At 35.6% G+C, this 22,042-nt stretch overlaps 2 protein-coding genes across 2 annotated transcripts in view; one reads left to right on the top strand and one right to left on the bottom strand.

Moving 5' to 3' along the window:
- The first annotated feature begins 34 nt into the window (after nt 1–34).
- LOC144453312 (DNA-directed RNA polymerase II subunit RPB7) lies at nt 35–13,619 on the top strand. The gene is made up of 8 exons (XM_078144568.1): nt 35–89; nt 1,158–1,267; nt 7,282–7,441; nt 9,274–9,324; nt 10,311–10,376; nt 12,120–12,191; nt 12,772–12,805; nt 13,455–13,619. The coding sequence occupies exons 1-8, from the start codon at nt 78–80 to the stop codon at nt 13,466–13,468; spliced, it is 519 nt and encodes a 172-aa protein (XP_078000694.1). The 5' UTR covers nt 35–77; the 3' UTR covers nt 13,469–13,619.
- Nucleotides 13,620–13,664: 45 nt separating this feature from the next.
- LOC144453404 (prolyl endopeptidase-like) overlaps nt 13,665–22,042 on the bottom strand; it is a 16,354-nt gene continuing 7,976 nt past the window's right edge. The window contains exons 7-15 of the mRNA XM_078144690.1: nt 21,326–21,542; nt 20,162–20,353; nt 19,405–19,602; nt 17,680–17,855; nt 17,207–17,276; nt 16,381–16,527; nt 15,953–16,102; nt 14,940–15,113; nt 13,665–13,860 (exon numbers count right to left, since the gene is read on the bottom strand). Coding sequence (XP_078000816.1) covers nt 13,807–13,860; nt 14,940–15,113; nt 15,953–16,102; nt 16,381–16,527; nt 17,207–17,276; nt 17,680–17,855; nt 19,405–19,602; nt 20,162–20,353; nt 21,326–21,542 — 1,378 coding nt within the window. The 3' untranslated portion in view covers nt 13,665–13,806. The remainder of the gene's footprint in view (nt 13,861–14,939; nt 15,114–15,952; nt 16,103–16,380; nt 16,528–17,206; nt 17,277–17,679; nt 17,856–19,404; nt 19,603–20,161; nt 20,354–21,325; nt 21,543–22,042) is intronic.

Genomic DNA, 22,042 nt, shown 5'->3' with positions numbered 1-22,042 from the left:
TGAGGGCGCTGTGTTTAGTGGCACTTCCGTTTTGGTTCGTCAGCTCGTATTAAAACAAGGAGATAGTACGATTCATCATGTTTTATCACGTAAGAACGAATCATTATATTCTATGTACTTTACAATCGCTCAAGAATATTTCAGGAACATTTTAAGGGAATGGTTCATGTGATCTATATACAATGTTTTATGAATCGACAATTTTGTTTGTGCCGCTTTGTTTGTGAACTGCTGTGACATTTCACAGCCTCAGTGATAGGCACAATGTTAGTTGCTTGCTTGACTAACAATATCTGTATCTGTATAGTTACGATGTCCTGGGTAAGGAATATCACACCGGGGGAGAGTATTTAGTCAGAAAGGTTTTTGACAGTGACTGCCATTTTAAAGGCGTCACAAGATTTAGCGCACACAGTACTATTATCCAGATGGTTCCAGTCTACTAGTGTTTTTACAAAGAATGACTGTTTGTATTGAGCAGTTTTACAATTGTCAATTTCAAAGCACTTTGAGTTGTTTGTAACTCTTTGTTCAACAATGTTAGACGAGATACAGTCCGCAATTTTCCTAGCTTTTATAGATTTTTTGGGTCTTACGGGTTTAAGATAGTCTGCTAGTTGAATTGCTGGTACTAGGTCCTCAACCACCCTGTAATACCTGTATAGAAAAAATAGCCTGTTGGCTGTGCGTCTATTCTATTATACTTGAAAAACTGTAACCATACGGACACACACACACCATGGTTTAAATTTCGATCCAGACTGAGGGTAACCATTCCATGTGATTCTGCCTCTATGACATTGCTGTCTTGAATTTGAACTGAAAGTGAGTGTAGAGCATGCAAGGGGAGGTAGCAAATGTAGGGGCATAACAATGGCTGAATATGGTAGGGGTCAGACTTCTATTTTAGTGGTCAGAGGGTAGGGGCATAACATTAAAATAGACAGACAGTATCAACAGTGTGCCTTCAGTGTGTTATGTCTTAAATCTAAATCAACTACTTGTATTTTTGACAAAAGTTTGGAAATCTTACTGAGCATTTCAATCAATAGAAAATGTCGTGACATAATTTCATAAACTTGAATATCCATATAAGTGGATCTCCATTATATGTGTACAGATTGTGATGTTTTCATTTTTTTCATTACATTCCACAGATATCGTTAGAACATGAAATTTTGCTGCATCCAAGATACTTTGGCCCAAATTTATTAAATACAGTCAAACAAAAATTATTTACAGAAGTGGAAGGAACTTGTACAGGAAAGTAAGTACATGTAGATTGTAATATTACATAATTCTTGCAAGTGTAATCAGCTGATTTCCAGTGACATCGATGCCCTGATCTGTGTAATCAGCTGATTTCCAGTGACATCGATGCCCTGATCAATGTAATCAGATGATAGATATGTAATATAATGATGTAGCAGTGTTTGAAAACTTCAGATCTAAATAATATATAGTACATCATGACTTATGGTAAATGAATGTTATCCATGGATTTGTTTTTATGGGATACCTTTAGTAATGGGAATTACTAATACTTCAGCTGTCCTGGTGTGTTATCCTTAAGTACAGGACTTACATATACACCATAACTATAGAGACACACAAAGATAGAAAAGAAGGAACTTACACCATGTACATCCCTGCTTATTAGCAAGAAGTAAAGGATAATGTTTACACAGTCTCATGAAGGCTGTTCTTTATAAGTTATTTTGACATGTTTGAAATGTATTTACTTGACTTTGGAAGTTGGCATTCAGATATTACATCCAAGATGGTAACCCCCCCCCCCCCACTTCTTTATTCAGAGATAGGGTATTATAGTATACTCTGTAATGTCAATCACAGTCACACTGTGATATGGTCTGTAACATAATATGCAATGAGAATGGTTGGAAATAGACTGATATTATGAGAATGGTGGGAAATAGACTGGTATTATGAGAACAGTGGGAAATAGACTGGTATTATGAGAACGGTGGGAAATAGACTGATATTATGAGAATGGTGGGAAATAGACTGATATTATGAGAACGGTGGGAAATAGACTGATATTATGAGAATGGTGGGAAATAGACTGGTATTATGAGAACAGTGGGAAATAGACTGGTATTATGAGAACGGTGGGAAATAGACTGGTATTATGAGAACGGTGGGAAATAGACTGGTATTATGAGAACGGTGGGAAATAGACTGATATTATGAGAACGGTTGGAAATAGACTGATATTATGAGAATGGTGGGAAATAGACTGACATGAGAAACGGTGGGAAATAGACTGATATTATGAGAATGGTGGGAAATAGACTGGTATTATGAGAATGGTGGGAAATAGACTGGTATTATGAGAATGGTGAGAAATAGACTGATATTATGAGAACGGTTGGAAATAGACTGGTATTATGAGAACGGTTGGAAATAGACTGGTATTATGAGAACGGTTGGAAATAGACTGGTATTATGAGAACGGTTGGAAATAGACTGATATTATGAGAATGGTGGGAAATAGACTGGTATTATGAGAATGGTGGAAAATAGATTGGTATTATGAGAACGGTGGGAAATAGACTGGTATTATGAGAACGGTTGGAAATAGACTGATATTATGAGAATGGTGGGAAATAGACTGGTATTATGAGAACGGTTGGAAATAGACTGGTATTATGAGAACGGTGGGAAATAGACTGATATTATGAGAATGGTGGGAAATAGACTGATATTATGAGAACGGTTGGAAATAGACTGATATTATGAGAATGGTGGGAAATAGACTGATATTATGAGAATGGTGGGAAATAGACTGGTATTATGAGAACGGTGGGAAATAGACTGATATTATGAGAATGGTGGGAAATAGACTGGTATTATGATAATATGAGAATGATGGGAAATAGACTGGTATTATGAGAATGGTGGGAAATAGACTGATATTATGAGAATGGTGGGAAATAGACTGGTATTATGATAGTATGAGAATGATGGGAAATAGACTGGTATTATGAGAATGGTGGGAAATAGACTGGTATTATGAGAATGGTGGGAAATAGACTGGTCTTATGAGAATGGTGGGAAATAGACTGATATTATGAGAATGGTGGGAAATAGACGGGTATTATGAGAACGGTGGGAAATAGACTGATATTATGATAATATGAGAATGATGGGAAATAGACTGGTATTATGAGAATGGTGGGAAATAGACTGGTATTATGAGAATGGTGGGAAATAGACTGATATTATGAGAATGGTGGGAAATAGACTGATATTATGAGAACGGTTGGAAATAGACTGGTATTATGAGAACGGTGGGAAATAGACTGGTATTATGAGAACGGTGGGAAATAGATTGGTATTATGAGAATGGTGGGAAATAGACTGGTATTATGAGAATGGTGGGAAATAGACTGACATGAGAACGGTGGGAAATAGACTGGTATTATGAGAATGGTGGGAAATAGACTGACATGAGAACGGTGGGAAATAGACTGGTATTATGAGAATGGTGGGAAATAGACTGATATTATGAGAATGGTTGGAATAGACTGATACTATGAGAATGATGGGAAATAGATAGGTATTATGAGAACGGTTGGAAATAGACTGAAATTATGAGAATGGTGGGAAATAGACTGATATTATGAGAATGGTGGGAAATAGATTGGTATTATGAGAATGGTGGGAAATAGATTGGAATTATGAGAATGGTGGGAAATAGACTGATATTATGAGAATGGTGGGAAATAGACTGATATTATGAGAATGGTGTGAAATAGACTGGTATTATGAGAATGGTTGGAAATAGACTGATATTATGAGAATGATGGGAAATAGATTGGTATTATGAGAACGGTTGGAAATAGACTGATATTATGAGAATGATGGGAAATAGACTGATATGAGAATGGTGGGAAATAGACTGATATTATGAGAATGATGGGAAATAGATTGGTATTATGAGAATGGTGGGAAATAGACTGATATTATGAGAATGGTGGGAAATAGACTGGTATTATGAGAACGGTTGGAAATAGATTGGTATTATGACAGGGCTCGAAATTCGCGGTAGTCCCGCGTCCACAGACTACCAATGTTTGTCTCTGGGCTACCAAATTATGTGAGTGGTAGCCCAATTGGGCTACTAAGTTTTGAATGAAACTGTGACACCCTGACTCCGACACCTTCCCGGGCTGGGGGCCTCCGATGTCGCAGTCCTGTGGGACGTGTTCTCGCCAAAATTAGCGTCAAAATCTGTGCGTCTTTTCCAAATTTGCATCCACACTACATGTATATCAAATGTACACAAAATACATGTACACTGTACACGCCATTCTTCAGTTCATCGTATACACAGCTTGTACTTCCAAAATGTCACAACAAAACATTTATATGCAACAATATTCTGTATAGCGATTTAATGTTATCTTTCTGTACTTTCAATTTCCCATGGTAATCACTCTCTGGAAATCTGCTCTCCAGCCCGGGTGCTTCCGGTTCTTCTCGGAGTCGGAGTCAGCACTGCTGCAGTCCATAACATGAATGGCAGCTTTAACTTTCAACTTGACAGAGACACAGTTGTAATGGTGTTTGATAAAATTTTATGCTGATGAGAACTGTTAACTTGGTATACACCTACAGATTCGTTTATTCTTGAACGATGCCTAAAACATTCCATGTGTAAACCACGCTCACGCAACCCCTGAGAGCATGCAGTGGTGAATGGTAAATTCACGTAATGCATTCGATCTAGTAGTAGTAGCAAAGCTCAAAAGAAAGTTGAAGTTTTAGTGAGAATGAAATGGTGACATGATGATTTGAATTTATCTGAGTGAAGTTTTCAGCATGGACCGTCTGCTGATGTGGTCTTAGACTCTGTTTGATTATCTCTTCGCCCATGAATGGAAGGGGCTTTGCCGTAATGGCCGTCATGTATTAATACAAATCCTGTCTAACCCGTCTGTTAATAAGTAACCAATCACGTGGATAGATAATGATAACAGCACATAGTTTCTAAACTACCCAAGACGTAGTCTCCACATCAGGAAATGGCCATGGGGCTTATGATATGAAACTGTTTATACGTTTTCCATACGTTGAATCATATTCAAATTTTACAGGTCTCACTGCACCAAGAGATTTAGATAATAGTTACAAGTACGAATTGCTACTACATTTTTTTTCTTCATTGCAATGATAACCGTACGTTGTAACAGTAAGCCTCATACGGTCCCTCTTTATGACACGTCCCCAGAGACACATACATGCAAAAAATTGCATTCCCAATGTCAAATATGGCATGAAATACACACAAATAACGTGTTCAATCAATCATCGAATTCAATACATCATATAGTTACATACAATGTATATACACAGACACCATTAATTTAGAAATGCATGCATATGGGCTACCAGTCATTGCTCTCGGGCTACCAAATTTTAAAGATGGTAGCCCACCTGGGCTACCAAGAAAAAAAACGAATTTCGAGCCCTGTATGAGAACAGTGGGAAATAGACTGATATTATGAGAATGGTGGGAAATAGATTGGTATTATGAGAATGGTGGGAAATAGACTGGTATTATGAGAATGGTGGGAAATAGACTGATATTATGAGAATGATGGGAAATAGATTGGTATTATGAGAACGGTTGGAAATAGACTGATATTATGAGAATGATGGGAAATAGATTGGTATTATGAGAACGGTTGGAAATAGACTGATATTATGAGAATGATGGGAAATAGATTGGTATTATGAGAATGGTGGGAAATAGACTGGTATTATGAGAACGGTTGGAAATAGATTGGTATTATGAGAACGGTGGGAAATAGATTGGTATTATGAGAATGGTGGGAAATAGACTGATATTATGAGAATGGTGGGAAATAGACTGGTATTATGAGAATGGTGGGAAATAGACTGGTATTATGAGAACGGTTGGAAATAGATTGGTATTATGAGAACGGTGGGAAATAGACTGATATTATGAGAATGGTGGGAAATAGACTGGTATTATGATAATGGTGGGAAATAGACTGATATTATGAGAATGATGGGAAATAGACTGATATGAGAACGGTTGGAAATAGATTGGTATTATGAGAACGGTGGGAAATAGATTGGTATTATGAGAACGGTTGGAAATAGACTGATATTATGAGAACAGTTGAAAATAGACTGGGAATGGTGGGAAACAGATTGATATCATGAGAACGAAAATAGACCGGAAGGGTATTATTTGACAGATGGTGATGTTTAATGTTTTTCTGTCAAAGGTCAATGATGTATTAGTATTAACATGAAGTGTAATGATGCACAAGAAAAAAAATACGAGTTCATGTTTATTCAGCTTGTGTCTTGTTTGTTTTTTCCTTAGAGACACCTACAAATCAATCTTGTTACTATTACAGTATGACATTACCTGAAAACGACCTAATTTTTTTTAGTTGACTCAATGTGGTGATAAAAGTCAGACAAGACTTCCTGGTTCATTGACCTAACACTTGAACCTTCAGACTATGAATAGCTCTCATTATCATGAAACCAAATCCTCACTGAGGATGAAAAGACCTCCAGACAGGTGTGTCTTTTGTTGTTTAAATCATAGACAGTGGAGGGGAGAAATTGACCAGCCTTGAAAGGAAATACTGTCATGCACAAAGAAAGGACAAGTGATAGATAGTATCCATTTTGAAGTCCTATCATTCCTGGTACATCCTAAATGAATGTTTTTTAGGACTTTGTGGATGGGTAGAGAATTTCATATAACATGACATTATAACAGTGCATAAATTCTGGCTAATAACATTAATTTGATAAACAAACAAATTGCTTTTATAGTTTACAAACTTCAGCATTCATTTTCTTTACAAACCATGTGATTGAACCCATTGTTAAAATAAGTTGAAAACATAGAAAATAGCAGTATATATGAAAACAATGAGTACCGATTTGCTAGATACGTGTACCAGAATTTTTATAGGAAAGCTTTAATAGAACCTTGTAATGGGTAGGGTAGGGACTTATACTTATAGTAAAAGTTTTTAGAGCCTGTTGTAAAAAGTGTTGTTGTTGAGGTTGCAAATATAATAAAAACTCATTTAATTGTAAGGGTTTTTTCAACCAACTTGTTCTATACTGATGGCATGATACACAACTTGAACTTTCAGGTATGGCTTTGTAATGACAGTTACGGTACCACCATAGACCACATGGGGTCAATGTGTTTGTGTACGTGTAGAGTAGATTTAATTTATACATAATTTTAACTTTCAGGTACGGCTTTGTAATAGCAGTTACCACCATAGACAACATAGGAGCTGGGATGATTCAACCAAGTAGAGGCTTTGTCAAATATCCTGTCAAATATAAAGCTATAGTATTCAGACCATTCAAAGGAGAAGTTGTAGATGCTGTTGTAACTCAGGTTAATAAGGTAAGGGGTTTAGTTACCACAGCTCAGGTTAATAAGCTAAGGGGTTTAGTTACCCCAGCTCAGGTTAATAAGGTAAGGGGTTTAGTTACCCCAGCTCAGGTTAATAAGGTAAGGGGTTTAGTTACCCCAGCTCAGGTTAATAAGGTAAGGGGTTTAGTTACCCCAGCTCAGGTTAATAAGGTAAGGGGTTTAGTTAACCCAGCTCAGGTTAATAAGGTAAGGGGTTTAGTTACCCCAGCTCAGGTTAATAAGGTAAGGGGTTTAGTTACCCCAGCTCAGGTTAATAAGGTAAGGGGTTTAGTTACCCCAGCTCAGGTTAATAAGGTAAGGGGTTTAGTTACCCCAGCTCAGGTTAATAAGGTAAGGGGTTTAGCTACCCCAGCTCAGGTTAATAAGGTAAGGGGTTTAGTTACCCCAGCTCAGGTTAATAAGGTAAGGGGTTTAGTTACCCCAGCTCAGGTTAATAAGGTAAGGGGTTTAGTTACCCCAGCTCAGGTTAATAAGGTAAGGGGTTTAGCTACCCCAGCTCAGGTTAATAAGGTAAGGGGTTTAGCTACCCCAGCTCAGGTTAATAAGGTAAGGGGTTTAGTTACCCCAGCTCAGGTTAATAAGGTAAGGATCGTAGACAATCCTGGTCAACATTGACCCTGATTTCAATGCCTGACTCCAGGGGCCATTAGTAATCTTACCATGCCAACTCCTTTATAGCAGAAATTATTGTGGAAATGTATAATTTCTCTATGGTGATTATTGCTAGGACACTTACAAACCCTTTTTACATTGCTATGCCATGGTCAAGATATTTTCCTTTTATAATGTCATTGGTATGGAACAATGCAAGTTACTAGGTCAGAATTAATTTTCATTTCAAAAGCCATTAGCTGTCTGTCAGATACCACTTTGATTGGATTATAATTCTGATCTTGCCCAAACCACTATAATGTAATATTGTTAAAATAATTGAATTTTAAGAGTCACAGTATTCACTTGCCTCTGAAAACAAGTCAGTTTTTGACCTTTATTTGATTTTGAATTTATACGTTTTTTTAGAGCTATCGGTCCACTGTAAGTAAAACTAATTTATTCATGTGAATAAAAACACAACTTGCACTTCCCTGGGGGTTGGTGCCAATAATAATGTAGACCACCCCAGTCTAGACCAGATTGTAATCAAGATCTTGTACAAGCCAGTTAAAAACTGATCTTGATTGAGATTTGGTGAATGAAAGTAACAAAGTGGTTGGTTGAATATTTATAGTCATTCACTAATGCATTACTCAGTGTATGTGATACTTTTCTAGTGTGATAAACTAACCAATTGAAAGCAGACTGTGGTATGTGATACCTTTAGGTTGACATGATACTCAATTATCAGCCAGACAGCTATTTACAGTTAAAAGCTATGTAATATCAATCACAGTGTGCCATATAGTACAATTCTATTACAGATTAGACTTGGAGATAGCAAAATACAGTCTAAAATTTCTGTTTGGATTGTGTCTTTGTATTTGTTGTACATAAACTTTCTAACAGACTGTTTATCAGCAGTTGGCATTTAGTTATCACATAAATTACATGTAAGATTTCATATTCAATTATGGTGGATATTTACTTCTACTTTACATGTGTTGTGACCTGAGAAATGTTTTGCACAATTGGAGCTGACTACATGTATACTCTGCAATAACCTTGTTTTTGCAGTTGTGAACTACCAAATATGTTACTTCAACATATGTTTGCATTTTTGTATATGTGTAGTTCTTTGGAACCATGGTAGATTACACCAATACCTTGTCATAACCAAGACACTCTTTGAACTTGTATAATTTCAGGTTGGACTTTTCACAGAGATTGGTCCACTATCTTGTTTTGTGTCAAGACATGTAAGTATACACTGTTTGCAATACAAAATGAATGGGTTACTGAAGGGAAATCTTAGTCAATTTAACAAGAGGGTGTGAAGATGGTTCTTAGAACAGCAAATACAGGGGGCAGTGGAAGTTCATCTGGGCGTGTTCTATGCTTCTGTGTATTTGAAACTAATTGATATTAGCAATATGACCTTCTACTTTGTCTCTCATAGATTTTGAACTGATTATACAATTGGGTGAAAAATGATACAAAAAGTGATACAATGTAAACAGTGTGAGTGAAAGATGTATGTTGCCATACAGTGTTGATTTCTTATTTGGTAACAAGTACCACCACTCCACATGTGTTTACCTTGTGTCTGTGCTCTTTTGTTGTTAACATTGCACCTTGAAGTCGCTAGTCAATAAGTCAACCAACTCAGTGTTACCATAGTAATGGCACAGTCAAACCAACTTATGGCACACTTTAATAAATCACAGTATAATCTCAATGACAAATTGTCAAGAGGCTGTCTTTCACCATGCGGAAATTCATAACGTGTTTTTGTCCTTAGTTTTGGAAATGAGAAGGTTAGTTGAAGTAGTGTATTGCTGTTTGAAGTGTTTTGTTAAAATACCACACATTTCTACCAAATACACCACTTAAATACAACTATAGTGATGTTTTTCTTGTCAGACAATCTTTAGTTCACTTCTCTTTCATATGTCACTTAAAGAAAAGACACATTCCTGGATCAGGTTTGATCTCTGTTGTCAGACGCGTGTGAAAATTCTCTGCTAAAGTGTAAACAGGGTATAAACTATCTACTAGTATTGTTACACAGAAGTGTATTTATATAAAATTCTCTGTTAAAGTGTAAACAGGGTATAGACTATCTACTAGTATTGTTACACAGAAGTGTATTTATATAAATTCTCTGCTAAAGTGTAAACAGGGTATAAACTATCTACTAGTATTGTTACACAGAAATAACTTATTGCCACTCTTTGTATTTCAGTCTATTCCATCTGACATGGAATTTGATCCAAACTCCAATCCTCCATGCTATAAGACCCAAGATGAAGTAAGTCTAGTAATTTACATGTTATCCTTTTCAACTTCTTTGTTTTGTAAGTCAGTGAATGAAGATCATCATCTACTGTATTACAAGGAAAGGAGGCAAGACTCATGATGAAAAGCCAAATCACAAAGTATTATCATGCATGTTATTAGATGAAGTTGGTCTGACATACTAGGGCAGGACTAAAGATCACTTGACCCAATATGTTCATGTATTACTATAATAAACTGCTATAAACTACTATACTACTATATATTTAGTTTAGTCCACTTTGTTGTGATACACAGTGTAGTGTGATATTATAATTAGTGGTGTTCAAGTACACGTTCTGTTTTGAAAAATAGTGGGTGCAAATCAATGGTGAGAAAAGTAGGTGCTACTGGCTGTACCCAATGCAATCCTGTTGGATGACTTGAGCCCAATTTTAGTCCCTTAAAGGGGCACTATTACAATGGGCTCTATGCATGTGTCCATTCTTAATGTCATTTCTCAGACATGCATTATCTGATTTGTTTCAAAACTGGCACAAAGGTAACATGCCATAATGTGACACATAAACATCACTTTTTTCGCAATGTATGCAAATTTCACCAAATGGCAGCCATATTGGTACTAAAAAAATCAATATTTACTACATAACTCAAAAGACTAAATTGAAGTGCCTATCCCCATACTATCAGGTTCAACTATCTTTTAAGACATTGATTTTTGTCCTCGAGGGTCAATTATCAAAATCAAGCCATTTCTTGTCTATCACAGTCAATTTGTTATATTTTTTTGTTGCCATTTTCATCTAAATCATGTTCACAGGTAATACAGAAGAAAGGGAATATAGACAAGGATTATTTTTGGTGCTCATATCACTTTTTACTCTGGCGGCCCTATTTGTAGGAACAAATCAATACATTACTGGAATACATAGAGTTCGTTCACATGCAAGCTTTCTTTTAAGATAGCGACCTTTGACATTGACCTTGAGAGTCAGTGATCAAAATCAAGCTATTTCTTGCATATTGCAGACAGTCTGTAACATTTATTTGTGGCCAATTTCTTTCCAAATGATGTTTTAAGATACTAGTATTATGGAAAACAAGAGAAATAGACACATGCTTTATACTTTTGATGTTCATATAACTTTTTACTGAATGTTGGCCATAACAATTGTGATTTTAATCATTTACCATATAACTCAAGTTTCTCTCCCCATTGTAACTTCTTTTGAGACCTTTGACTTTGATGGTTTAATTATCGAAATGCAGCTCATTTCTATTTCTGCATATAACAGACATTTTCTAGTATTTATTTGTTGCAACTAATGTCTTTTAAATCATGTCACCATTCAGTCACATAGAAGTAAAGTATTTGAGGGGCTATGTCTTCTAAGATAGTAAGAAGACTTGTAGAAGACTTGTTTCAGGTGTTCTCACTTTAATGTATATCCTGCCAAGGCTTTACAGTGTTTACCTTATTGTGTGTCGTCCAAATACAGCTCCCTATATTCACATAGTACATTGACATGCCTTTAACTAGTACATAAAAAACGTGGACTTTAGTAGATAGACTTGTCTCCTTCTTCAAGATGAGTTATGTTGTTTTGGTGTATAGTTTTTACTACCAAGACAAATGTTAAGGTGCAACATGCCACAATAGTGAATTAATCAACTTTAGATTTATTTAGACTGTAAAACAAACTATGAAAGTACTTGTTTTTATTGAACGTGTAACATGATATTCTTTATTTCCTAGGATGTTGTCATCCAGCAGGACGATGAAATTAGGTTAAAGATTGTTGGTACCAGAGTTGACGCCACAGATATTGTAAGTTTTTGATTTTATCATTTTAACATGATCTGTGACAGTTACGATGACATGTTGCCATGACAACAATAGAAGGTCAAAGGTCATTGGAACTAGATTAGAGGTAATAGGGATAAAAGTTACTCTGGTGAAATGCCACCGTTGTTTGGTACATTGTTTTGTATTGCCGTGGCATAAAGGGTTGTTGGAACTATTGTAGGTATAATTAACATAGTAAGTTGCTGAATGTCCTGCCACAAGACACATGCCATTGAAAGCTAGGAGTGCAGTTTAATATCACCTTATGCAGGCATAAAGGAAAGAGTTTCAAGGGTTTTCACTCTCATCAAATAATATGAAATAAAGTAGTCATCTTGACAGAAAGAACTATAAAGAAATATTTTTGTGTCTGGTTTGTATACCCCTACATAATGTGATCTAATATAATTGTAGGACTTATTGTGGTAAATTCCTGTGTTTCAATTAGAAATTCTTTGGAACTCATTTCTTTTCAAATGAAACTTAATATTACAAGCATTTTTCCAACTACTTTATCAACTGATGACAACACACAATATCAATTTCTATATTTCCTCCTTAGTTTGCCATTGGATCACTTATGGATGATTATTTGGGTGAGTTGTTTGCTTTATACTTTTCTGTTTGGTAATGAAGTTGTAACTTTAACAGAATCATGGAGATGCAAGATTAAATACAATGTGACCAAAAGAATTAATCTGTGAATTATTGTACGACATTGACAAGTTATGCATATGAAAGGGAAACACCACTTCGGGAAGTACAGACATTTTCATAAACTATGGATTCTGGAGAGTCATTACATCAAGTTGATCTTGTGCATTTATACGGTATCTTTGCCATGGGTTATTGCATCATGGGCAATAGCAGAAATACATTATTCAATGGTCGAACACTATTCATGACAGCTGTTTCACACTGAAGTGTATAGCATATGATGTAGTTTAACCACAGACTGTCTATGGTTTAACCATTTAATACATTATTTCTGCTGACTCCCATGATGCAATTGCCCATAGCAAAGATACCCTATAAATGCACAAGATCAAGTTGATGTTTTCTCTGAAATCACGAGTAATTGTAGGTGATATAAAATCATTAAATGATTGTCCAGAATCCGTAGTTTATGAAAATGCCTCTATTTCCTGGAGTGGTGTTCCCCATTAAACCATTATTTTTTATAGTTGTATCATAATTGGGAGAGTTATAATTCATTGCAAATTATTCTTGTCTTTCCTTTTACAGGTCTTGTCAGCTAAGCAAAGTATCAAGTTTATTGTCAAGATTACAACTGCCAGTCCTTTCAGTTTATTTTTCCAACAATATGTACATTTCCATCATATTTTTTAAAATTTGGATATAACTGTGTTTCTTAGTCTAGAAAGTAAATATAGTAAAACATTTCAGAAATAAAAAACATCAACTTTTTTTTTTATAAATACACTTTTATTGAGCCTCATCTTTCAAGATTTGTATAAAATACCTATAAAAGGATTTCCATGACAACGTGATATGAATTGTTTACTAGCAGTACATATCGTCATCATACTGGAAGAGAAGTTTGTATATATGCTCATCATTTTGGCTATACTGTCAGCTATTCCAAAGATAGTCCCAGGGCTTTGTAGAGGAAGGCATACTCCAAGGCAGTCTGAAAGAATACACCAGGTTTGACAATAATAAGTAAATCTGTACAACGGTTTAGTTGCTACACTTAGCATTCATTGTAATGTGTTCATCACACACACTGTATGATTCTAAAAACAGCGCTTAGTTGTTATACTTACTGTAATGTGTTCATCACACACTATTCTCAAAACACAGACAGATCATTGAAAGGTATACATGCTAATTTAATGTAGTATATTAATGTACTACAGTGAGTTACCACAGTAGAAGTACTTACAGACAAGCACTCTGGGACATACAAACATGTACTACATTGAGTTACCACAGTAGAAGTACTTACAGACAAGCACTCTGGGACACACAAACATGTACTACAGTGAGTTACCACAGTAGAAGTACTTACAGACAAGCACTCCGGTACACACAAACATGTACTACAGTGAGTTACCACAGTAGAAGTACTTACAGACAAGCACTCTGGGACATACAAACATGTACTACATTGAGTTACCACAGTAGAAGTACTTACAGACATGCACTCCGGTACACACAAACATGTACTACAGTGAGTTACCACAGTAGAAGTACTTACAGACATGCACTCCGGTACATACAAACATGTACTACAGTGAGTTACCACAGTAGAAGTACTTACAGACATGCACTCTAGGACATACAAACATGTACTACAGTGAGTTACCACAGTAGAAGTACTTACAGACATGCACTCTAGGACATACAAACATGTACTACAGTGAGTTACCACAGTAGAAGTACTTACAGACATGCACTCCGGTACACACAAACATGTACTACAGTGAGTTACCACAGTACTAGAAGTACTAACAGACATGCACTCTGGGACATACAAACATGTACTACAGTGAGTTACTACAGTAAAAGTACTTACAGACATGCACTCTAGGACATACAAACATGTACTACAGTGAGTTACCACAGTAGAAGAACTTGCAGACATGCACTCTGGTACACACAAACATGTACTACTATACAGTGAGTTACGACAGTAGAAGAACTTGCAGACATGCACTCTGGTACACACAAACATGTAAACATGCAATCAAGAAGTATGTAGCTAACCTGTTCATGTCCATCATCATCAGTATGTCCGGCACCTGTATTAAACTGGTATAGTAGTAAACTTTGATCTTTACAAGTAGTGAAGTGTCTTCTTTTGGCTACATACTTTAGTGGAGCCCAGAATGGTACTCTGATATCATTCATACTGGCAGTCACCAACATTGATGGGTAGGTCTAACGACAGAAAACACTTAAGTGTTACCAAGGGGGTCATGGCCATCATTGCTTTATCTGATGCCATTATCAGGAGGACTGGGTCAAATGTCTTTAAGATAATCTAGTTACTATGACAAAACTGTAGTCCCAAACACTTCAAAATAGGTTTAATACGTAAAGACAGACATAAGTGTCTGATAATGAAGAGAATTGGTGAGACAGTGAGACCACAATAATTTTTTGGGAGTTAATTATTTCCTCTACATACACACAACATACCCTATATGCATACAGATAGATAGATTCTCACTGGGAATTAGGATTCAGTTGTGCAAAATGAAAGATGGAAGATGCTGTCAGTGTAGATAAGAAAATAAACAGTTCAGAAAGGCAAACAGTTGAAGAATGGTCTGCGGTCCAATCTGTAAACTTTCCATTCAATATTGTGTCACAACATTTGTTACATTTCTATTATACCCAAGACATTACTTTGATTTACACATGACTTACAATACCATTGCACTAATAGTGTACACTATTAACACACAATTCCTAGCATTCCCCTACACTTTGATTTCAGATTCTATTATGGGGTTTGATCAGACTATCAAGGCATTTTGCTTGTAGATTGTACCCACAATATATACCACAACTATATTGACTAATAGCATGATTGAAGTCATTTGCAGAATAAGTCCACTTCACCTTGTGGGTATATATCTACAAATAAAAACATGAAGATGTCTTATCAGAAAAAAAAAAGATTGATAATATGCCTTCAACATGACAGGCATAATATATCATCTTGGCTTGTTAGCACTTCATGTTATGTATCAGTTAGTGCATTATTGTAATACCTGTTCTGTGACATTCTGATATGGACAGTAACTTCTAATGTAATCAAACATGTGTTCATCTTGTGATGGATTGCCCCATTCTCCATAGTCTTGTGTTGTCAATGGCAACGATGGGGTCAACATAGTGTTTAACACATCAACAAATGGAACCTGTAGAATAAATTAAGACATACAGGGTTACAATAACAATTTTGTTTTTTTATTCGTCAAAAACTGTCACACACAGGTGTAACTTCTAGGTGTCATTTTCATTGGACCATCATGATACATGACTGTAACTTTTATATTTGTCATTTCTCAGTTTGAGCTTGTAGTACAGCCATATGAAAGAGTGATATTTCAAGATGTACATTTACAGCAATGAATACTAAATAAGTGAAATCCTACTGTTCTCCCTGCTTAATGTACAAAGACATGGGAATCCGTACCTTTAATATTACAGCTTTGAGCAGATGTGGAGATCTGTTACATACACTTGCCAACAGCAAGCCACCAGCACTGACTCCATACCCAGCAGTCAATGCACTGGTAGAATACCCTGTGTCATATAGGTGTTCTACACAGGCTTCAAAATCCTACAAAAATAATCACAAAATTTAGAATGTGATGGGTCATTCAATACCGTATCAGCCTGCTAGAAACTTAATGGATTAATAACATTTGTGTTGTCTAACAGTAATTTTATGTTCTAAACTTATACACAGTGACATTGCAATTAAGTCACAAAGTCTTTTCTATGTGAGGAATACAAATACTCAGTTCTTCTTAGGACAGATTGAGTGTTTATGAGGCTTTCAGCATAAAATTTGATAATGTGGGCCCAACCATACAATATGTAACATGATGACAACAGTTGTTATTTGATAATGCAGGCCTGACCATGCAATATGTAACAGTTGTTATTTGATAATGTAGGCCTGACCATGCAATATGTAACAGTTGTTATTTGATAATGTAGGCCTGACCATGCAATATGCAATGGTTGTTATTTGATAATGTAGGCCTGACCATGCAATAGGCCTGACCATGCAATATGTAACATGATGACATGATAATAATACAATATGATAACAACAGTTGCTGTTTTAATATACTGTACAATACCCATCTCATCAATATTCATTTGTGTATTTAAAGTGTCTATTTATGGAAAATAACGTGAGACTCTACCGGGGTACATGGGCTTTTAATTTTTTAATTTGGTTCAATTAAGTCATTTTGTTCTGTGGTTTCTTATAATATGATTTTTTTAACCTCAAAACTTTTATGTTTCTTCTCCAATCGTCCGTCATAATACCATTGTCTACCAAGTTCTGCACCACCTCTGTTAAGAAAATGAAGACATTATTTTATCAAAATTAAAACGTTTTCCAATGTTTAATGTCACTGATTTTGTCCTACCAGTAGAAGTAGAATGCATTCTGTTCATATTCTTCTCCACTCACTGGTCAAACATGACATCTATGTAATATGACCCTGGGTCTATGGTAAAACTGACATGACTACTTGTAAGATATACCTGTAACCTTGACAACACAAAGCATACACACAGTCAACAATAGGGATCAGCACATGCAGAGAAAAGGAAATGCATTTGAACTAGACAATAAGACAGTCAAACACTGAATGTTGTACTGTTTTCATTTACACAACATAGCATGTACAAATGCAAGTATCCATGGCAACTAACCTTACATGTATAAATTCAAGTATCCATGGCAACTAACCTGACATGTATAAATGCAAGTATCCAGCCTCTATCTAGCAGTGTTAGGCTTCCTGGTTTATATTCCATATCTAAATCCTTGCCATATGCACCGTAACAATGTATTAACATAGGATGACTACCATCAAGTTGTAAATCTGTCTTGTAGAATACTGACATTGGAACCATTGTACCATCCTATAGATATTAAATATAGTATTCATTATATATTATGAGTATGTGACTTGACTTTCAATACTTGAGATAGTGTAGGGATGGCATTTGTGGAGGAAGTACCCTTGTATAGAGAAAAGCACAATGTTTGTTGATGAGGATTTTAAGCCTACAACACAAACTAGGAAAGGAGCAGCTAAAGAAATTAACACAAATCTTCAGGGAAGACATAGCCCAGCCCCCCCCCCCCCCCCAAAAGCATTTCTTGTAGTGACTACTACAAGTTCTTTAGTTTGTACATATGCTGCAGGCGTTCAGTTCAAAAAGGACAACTATGGCATGGCCTTTAAGGCAATCAAAAAAATACACTGACAACACCTGAAAGGGTTGTTCATTTCTTATCTATTATGTGTAGATCCTTGATAATTTCAGGCACATTGGCATTTATATTTATATTATCTTAATGATTTCAAAATAGGAAGACAGCTATTTGACCTTGAAGATGAAGGGCAAGGTCAAAAGTCAGTGTGTCATTAGAAAGCTCATCACTGATAATCATGACAAAGGCACTTGAATAGGGTCTCTATCTGTTAATTGTCAAGATCAGCCAAAATGTGAATATTTATGACAAATATGGTCGCCATTTTGCTGTTATCATTGGGGTTGTGAAACGAAGTGATGGGATATGCAGACTATAGAGTCTGACATTTGTACAAGGTTTGGTCGAAATCAGTCCATGCATACCAGAGATATATATACACACTTTGACAATAATATGGCTATTTGAACTTGAAGATGGAGGTCAAGGTCAAAAAGTCAAGTGCCATTAAAAAGCTCATGATTGGTAATATGGGTAAAGACACTTGAGTGAGGTCTCTATCTGTTAAACTTCAACAGTTATTGGGCAAAGTGTGATTTATGACAAATATGGCCGCCATTTTGCTGTTATCATTGGGGTTGTCACTTGTGAAACGAAGTGATGTGTATATGCTGACTATAGCATCTGACATTTGTACAAGGTTTGGTTGAAATCAGTAAATGCATATGAGAGATATATATACACACTTTGACAATAATATGGCTATTTGACCTTGAAGATGGAGGTCAAGGTCAAAAGTCAATGTGCCATTAAAAAGCTCATGATTGATAAAATAGGTGAAGACACTTGAATGAGGTCTCTATCTGTTAAACTTCAAGAGTTATTGGGCAAAGTGTGATTACTTATGACATATATGGCTGCCATTTCGCTGTTGTCATGAGGGTTGTAAAACCAAGTGATGTGCATATGCCCTCCATAACATCTGACATTTGTAACCAGGTTTGGTTGAAAGTTGAAATTGGCGCATGCATATTACAGGTGGATACGGAAGGATGGACGGACGGGACCCAACATAGTTAGCCCCAACGGGCTTTGCCCGTTGGGGCTAAAAATGGAGACTTTATAACACTACATGCTACAATATTGGGAAAGAAGTTCATTTTTTAAAAAACAAACTAAAACAATACCCACATATGGTACTGGAGAATATAAACTACTTAATAATAGTTTTGCATGATAAATTTATTGGTATACCTTGCTGGCAGTGAATAATCTCTGACATTTGTACTTGTTATGACTATCATCAATATAAGACTCCTTGAGTTGAAATGACTTCAGATCTACTTCACATGGGACATCTGGTAGGCATGGCGATGATATGGTAAACTTGTAATTTGTGGAGTAGAAGTCTGGGTTTTCCTTTGGGTCTAAGGTACTGGCAAAGCTAGGAAGCTGGAAAATAAATAAAGACTTGATTATCCTGTGGATTTATGATGCTGGTGGAGATGTACAGCTTGAAAATAATTATTAATGGTTACATTTCTACAGTTCCGAAAATTACATAGACTGCATCTCACTTGTGATCAGTAATAAGATGAAAAAAAATCACTAATACTTCATTCTGCATGAATCTATACATGGCTGTATAATAATTTAGGGGGATAAACCCCTGAAGTTTATGAATCTATACATGGCTGTATAATAATTTAGGGGGATAAACCCCTGAAGTTTATGAATCTATACATGGCTGTATAATAATTTAGGGGGATAACTATTGTGGAGTACACGTCATCCATGGATGGCATCAAAACTACTCTTGAGTACACCATTTTTGATGCAATATTACTGAAAATAGAAAGTTTTATTTGCATTTCATACTTACTTACTGTAAGAATCATCAATAAGTCCTGTTGAAATTTCCTTAGATGTTACACTTTTACAAAGTTGGTAGAAATAATGAATGTGAATAGAAAGTATTCGACAATAACAGATACATATAGACAAAACATACCTGCACTGTTCTTCCATCAGATGAATTGTCTAAAGGAAGAACCTTGACTATGGCAAGACCATTCATTTTGAGTAGTAGAACACAATATGTATCAAATATATCCATATCTACAATCTTTGTGTTAGATTCTGCTATATAAATAGTCTGCCAATGTTCAGCTGTGAGGGCGCTATCACTTGGCACCTTCATGAACTGTAACATCAAATAGAAAGAACTTTTGGTCATTTAATACACTCACAACATTTCAGATTACTTTGAGTCAAGCAAATTCTTTTCTTCGCTGACTAGAATTATATGGTATGTCACTGGAACACACTTAGTAACCAATCACGATATATGTGACATATTGTCACTGGAACACCTAGTAACCAATCACAATATATGTGATATATTGTCAAACACACCTAGTAACCAATCACGATATATGTGACATATTGTCACTGGAACACACCTAGTAACCAATCACAATATATGTGATATATTGTCAAACACACTTAGTAACCAATCACAATGTATGTGACATATTGTCACTGGAACACACTTAGTAACCAATCACAATATATGTGATATATTGTCACTGAAACACACCTAGTAACCAATCACAATATATGTGACATATTGTCACTGGAACACACTTTAATAGTAACCAATCACAATATATGTGATATATTGTCATTTTATTGGGTTTTCAAAAGTGCCAATAATCTACAAAATCCAAAAGACTAAGCAAGAGATCTGTCAAGCAAACAGCAAATATGGTACTACTACTACTATGCATATTACAGCAAATATGGTACTACTACTACTATGCACATTGCAGCAATTAGAAGACTTCACATTTAAAATTGAGTTGGTTTTGACCAGTATTTGTAAAATGTGTATCACATGTTAAACCACAGGGGGCAGTGAGCATGTAATTGATTGATCGATCGATTGATTGATTGATTTATTGATTGATTTATTATTTGGTTGAATGATTGATCAATTGAATGATACCTACACACACATCACACCGACCATCACCTTCTAAGCTTACAGAAAGTACCAACACACATACACATCAGATCATCATCATGTAAGCTTAGGGAAACTACCAACACACACAACACATCATAACCTTGTACACTTACAGAAACTACCAACACACACACAACACATCATCACCTTGTAATCTTTAGCTCCATCACTGTTGGTCAAAATGTAGAACATTCCATTACTATGCTCTATAAAGTACTCCACTCCATCTTGTCTTGTCTGTACTAACACTGGTGAACTGTTTTCACACTCACAATCTATAAGTCTAACTTCAGATGAAGACCTACAACTACTATTGATGGTCACGTATCTCCTGTCTTTGGTCTTACTGATATCAACAAAGTATCTGAAGAAAATATGGAAATATTATGATTATTTTAGTAGTTTAATATGAAATATTATGATTATTTTAGTAGCTTAATATGAAATATAACATTGAAAAATTATCTATGTAGGCTTTAATTCATGGAGAGAAACAACAAAGTTTGAATGATAGAGTAAATTATTAGATACAATGGTGAACGGGATTAACACTTATGTGTGAATCTGAATCTGAATCTGTACTGACTGACTTTGATCTCTTCATTTGTATACATAATGACATAACAGCTGACAATGCTATTTGTATGTACACAATTATGACACTTATGTCAACTACACACTTTTGCAGGAGTGAAGAACACTGGACATAATATACAATGTTGTATACCGTAGCTTGTTTTAGAACTCCGACAAAATGAAGGCAACTCTATCCAGTGTAATATTGTTATCATAATGACAGTTCTAGGTTCAGTGTTCTTCAAGTGCATCAACACTTTTATTATTGGCAACACTATTGGAGTCACT

Source organism: Glandiceps talaboti, chromosome 2 (genome assembly GCF_964340395.1).
Source record: "Glandiceps talaboti chromosome 2, keGlaTala1.1, whole genome shotgun sequence".
In the NCBI taxonomy this organism is placed as follows: Eukaryota; Metazoa; Hemichordata; class Enteropneusta; family Spengelidae; genus Glandiceps; species Glandiceps talaboti.
This window is presented reverse-complemented; position numbering and strand designations above follow the sequence as displayed.

Excerpts from the sequence above, each read along its gene's own strand:
- LOC144453312 (XM_078144568.1), top strand. Across the intron at positions 1,268-7,281 it reads GAAGGAACTTGTACAGGAAA|GTACGGCTTTGTAATAGCAG; the intron begins GTAAGTACATGT and ends TTTAACTTTCAG. Across the intron at positions 7,442-9,273 it reads TTGTAACTCAGGTTAATAAG|GTTGGACTTTTCACAGAGAT; the intron begins GTAAGGGGTTTA and ends GTATAATTTCAG.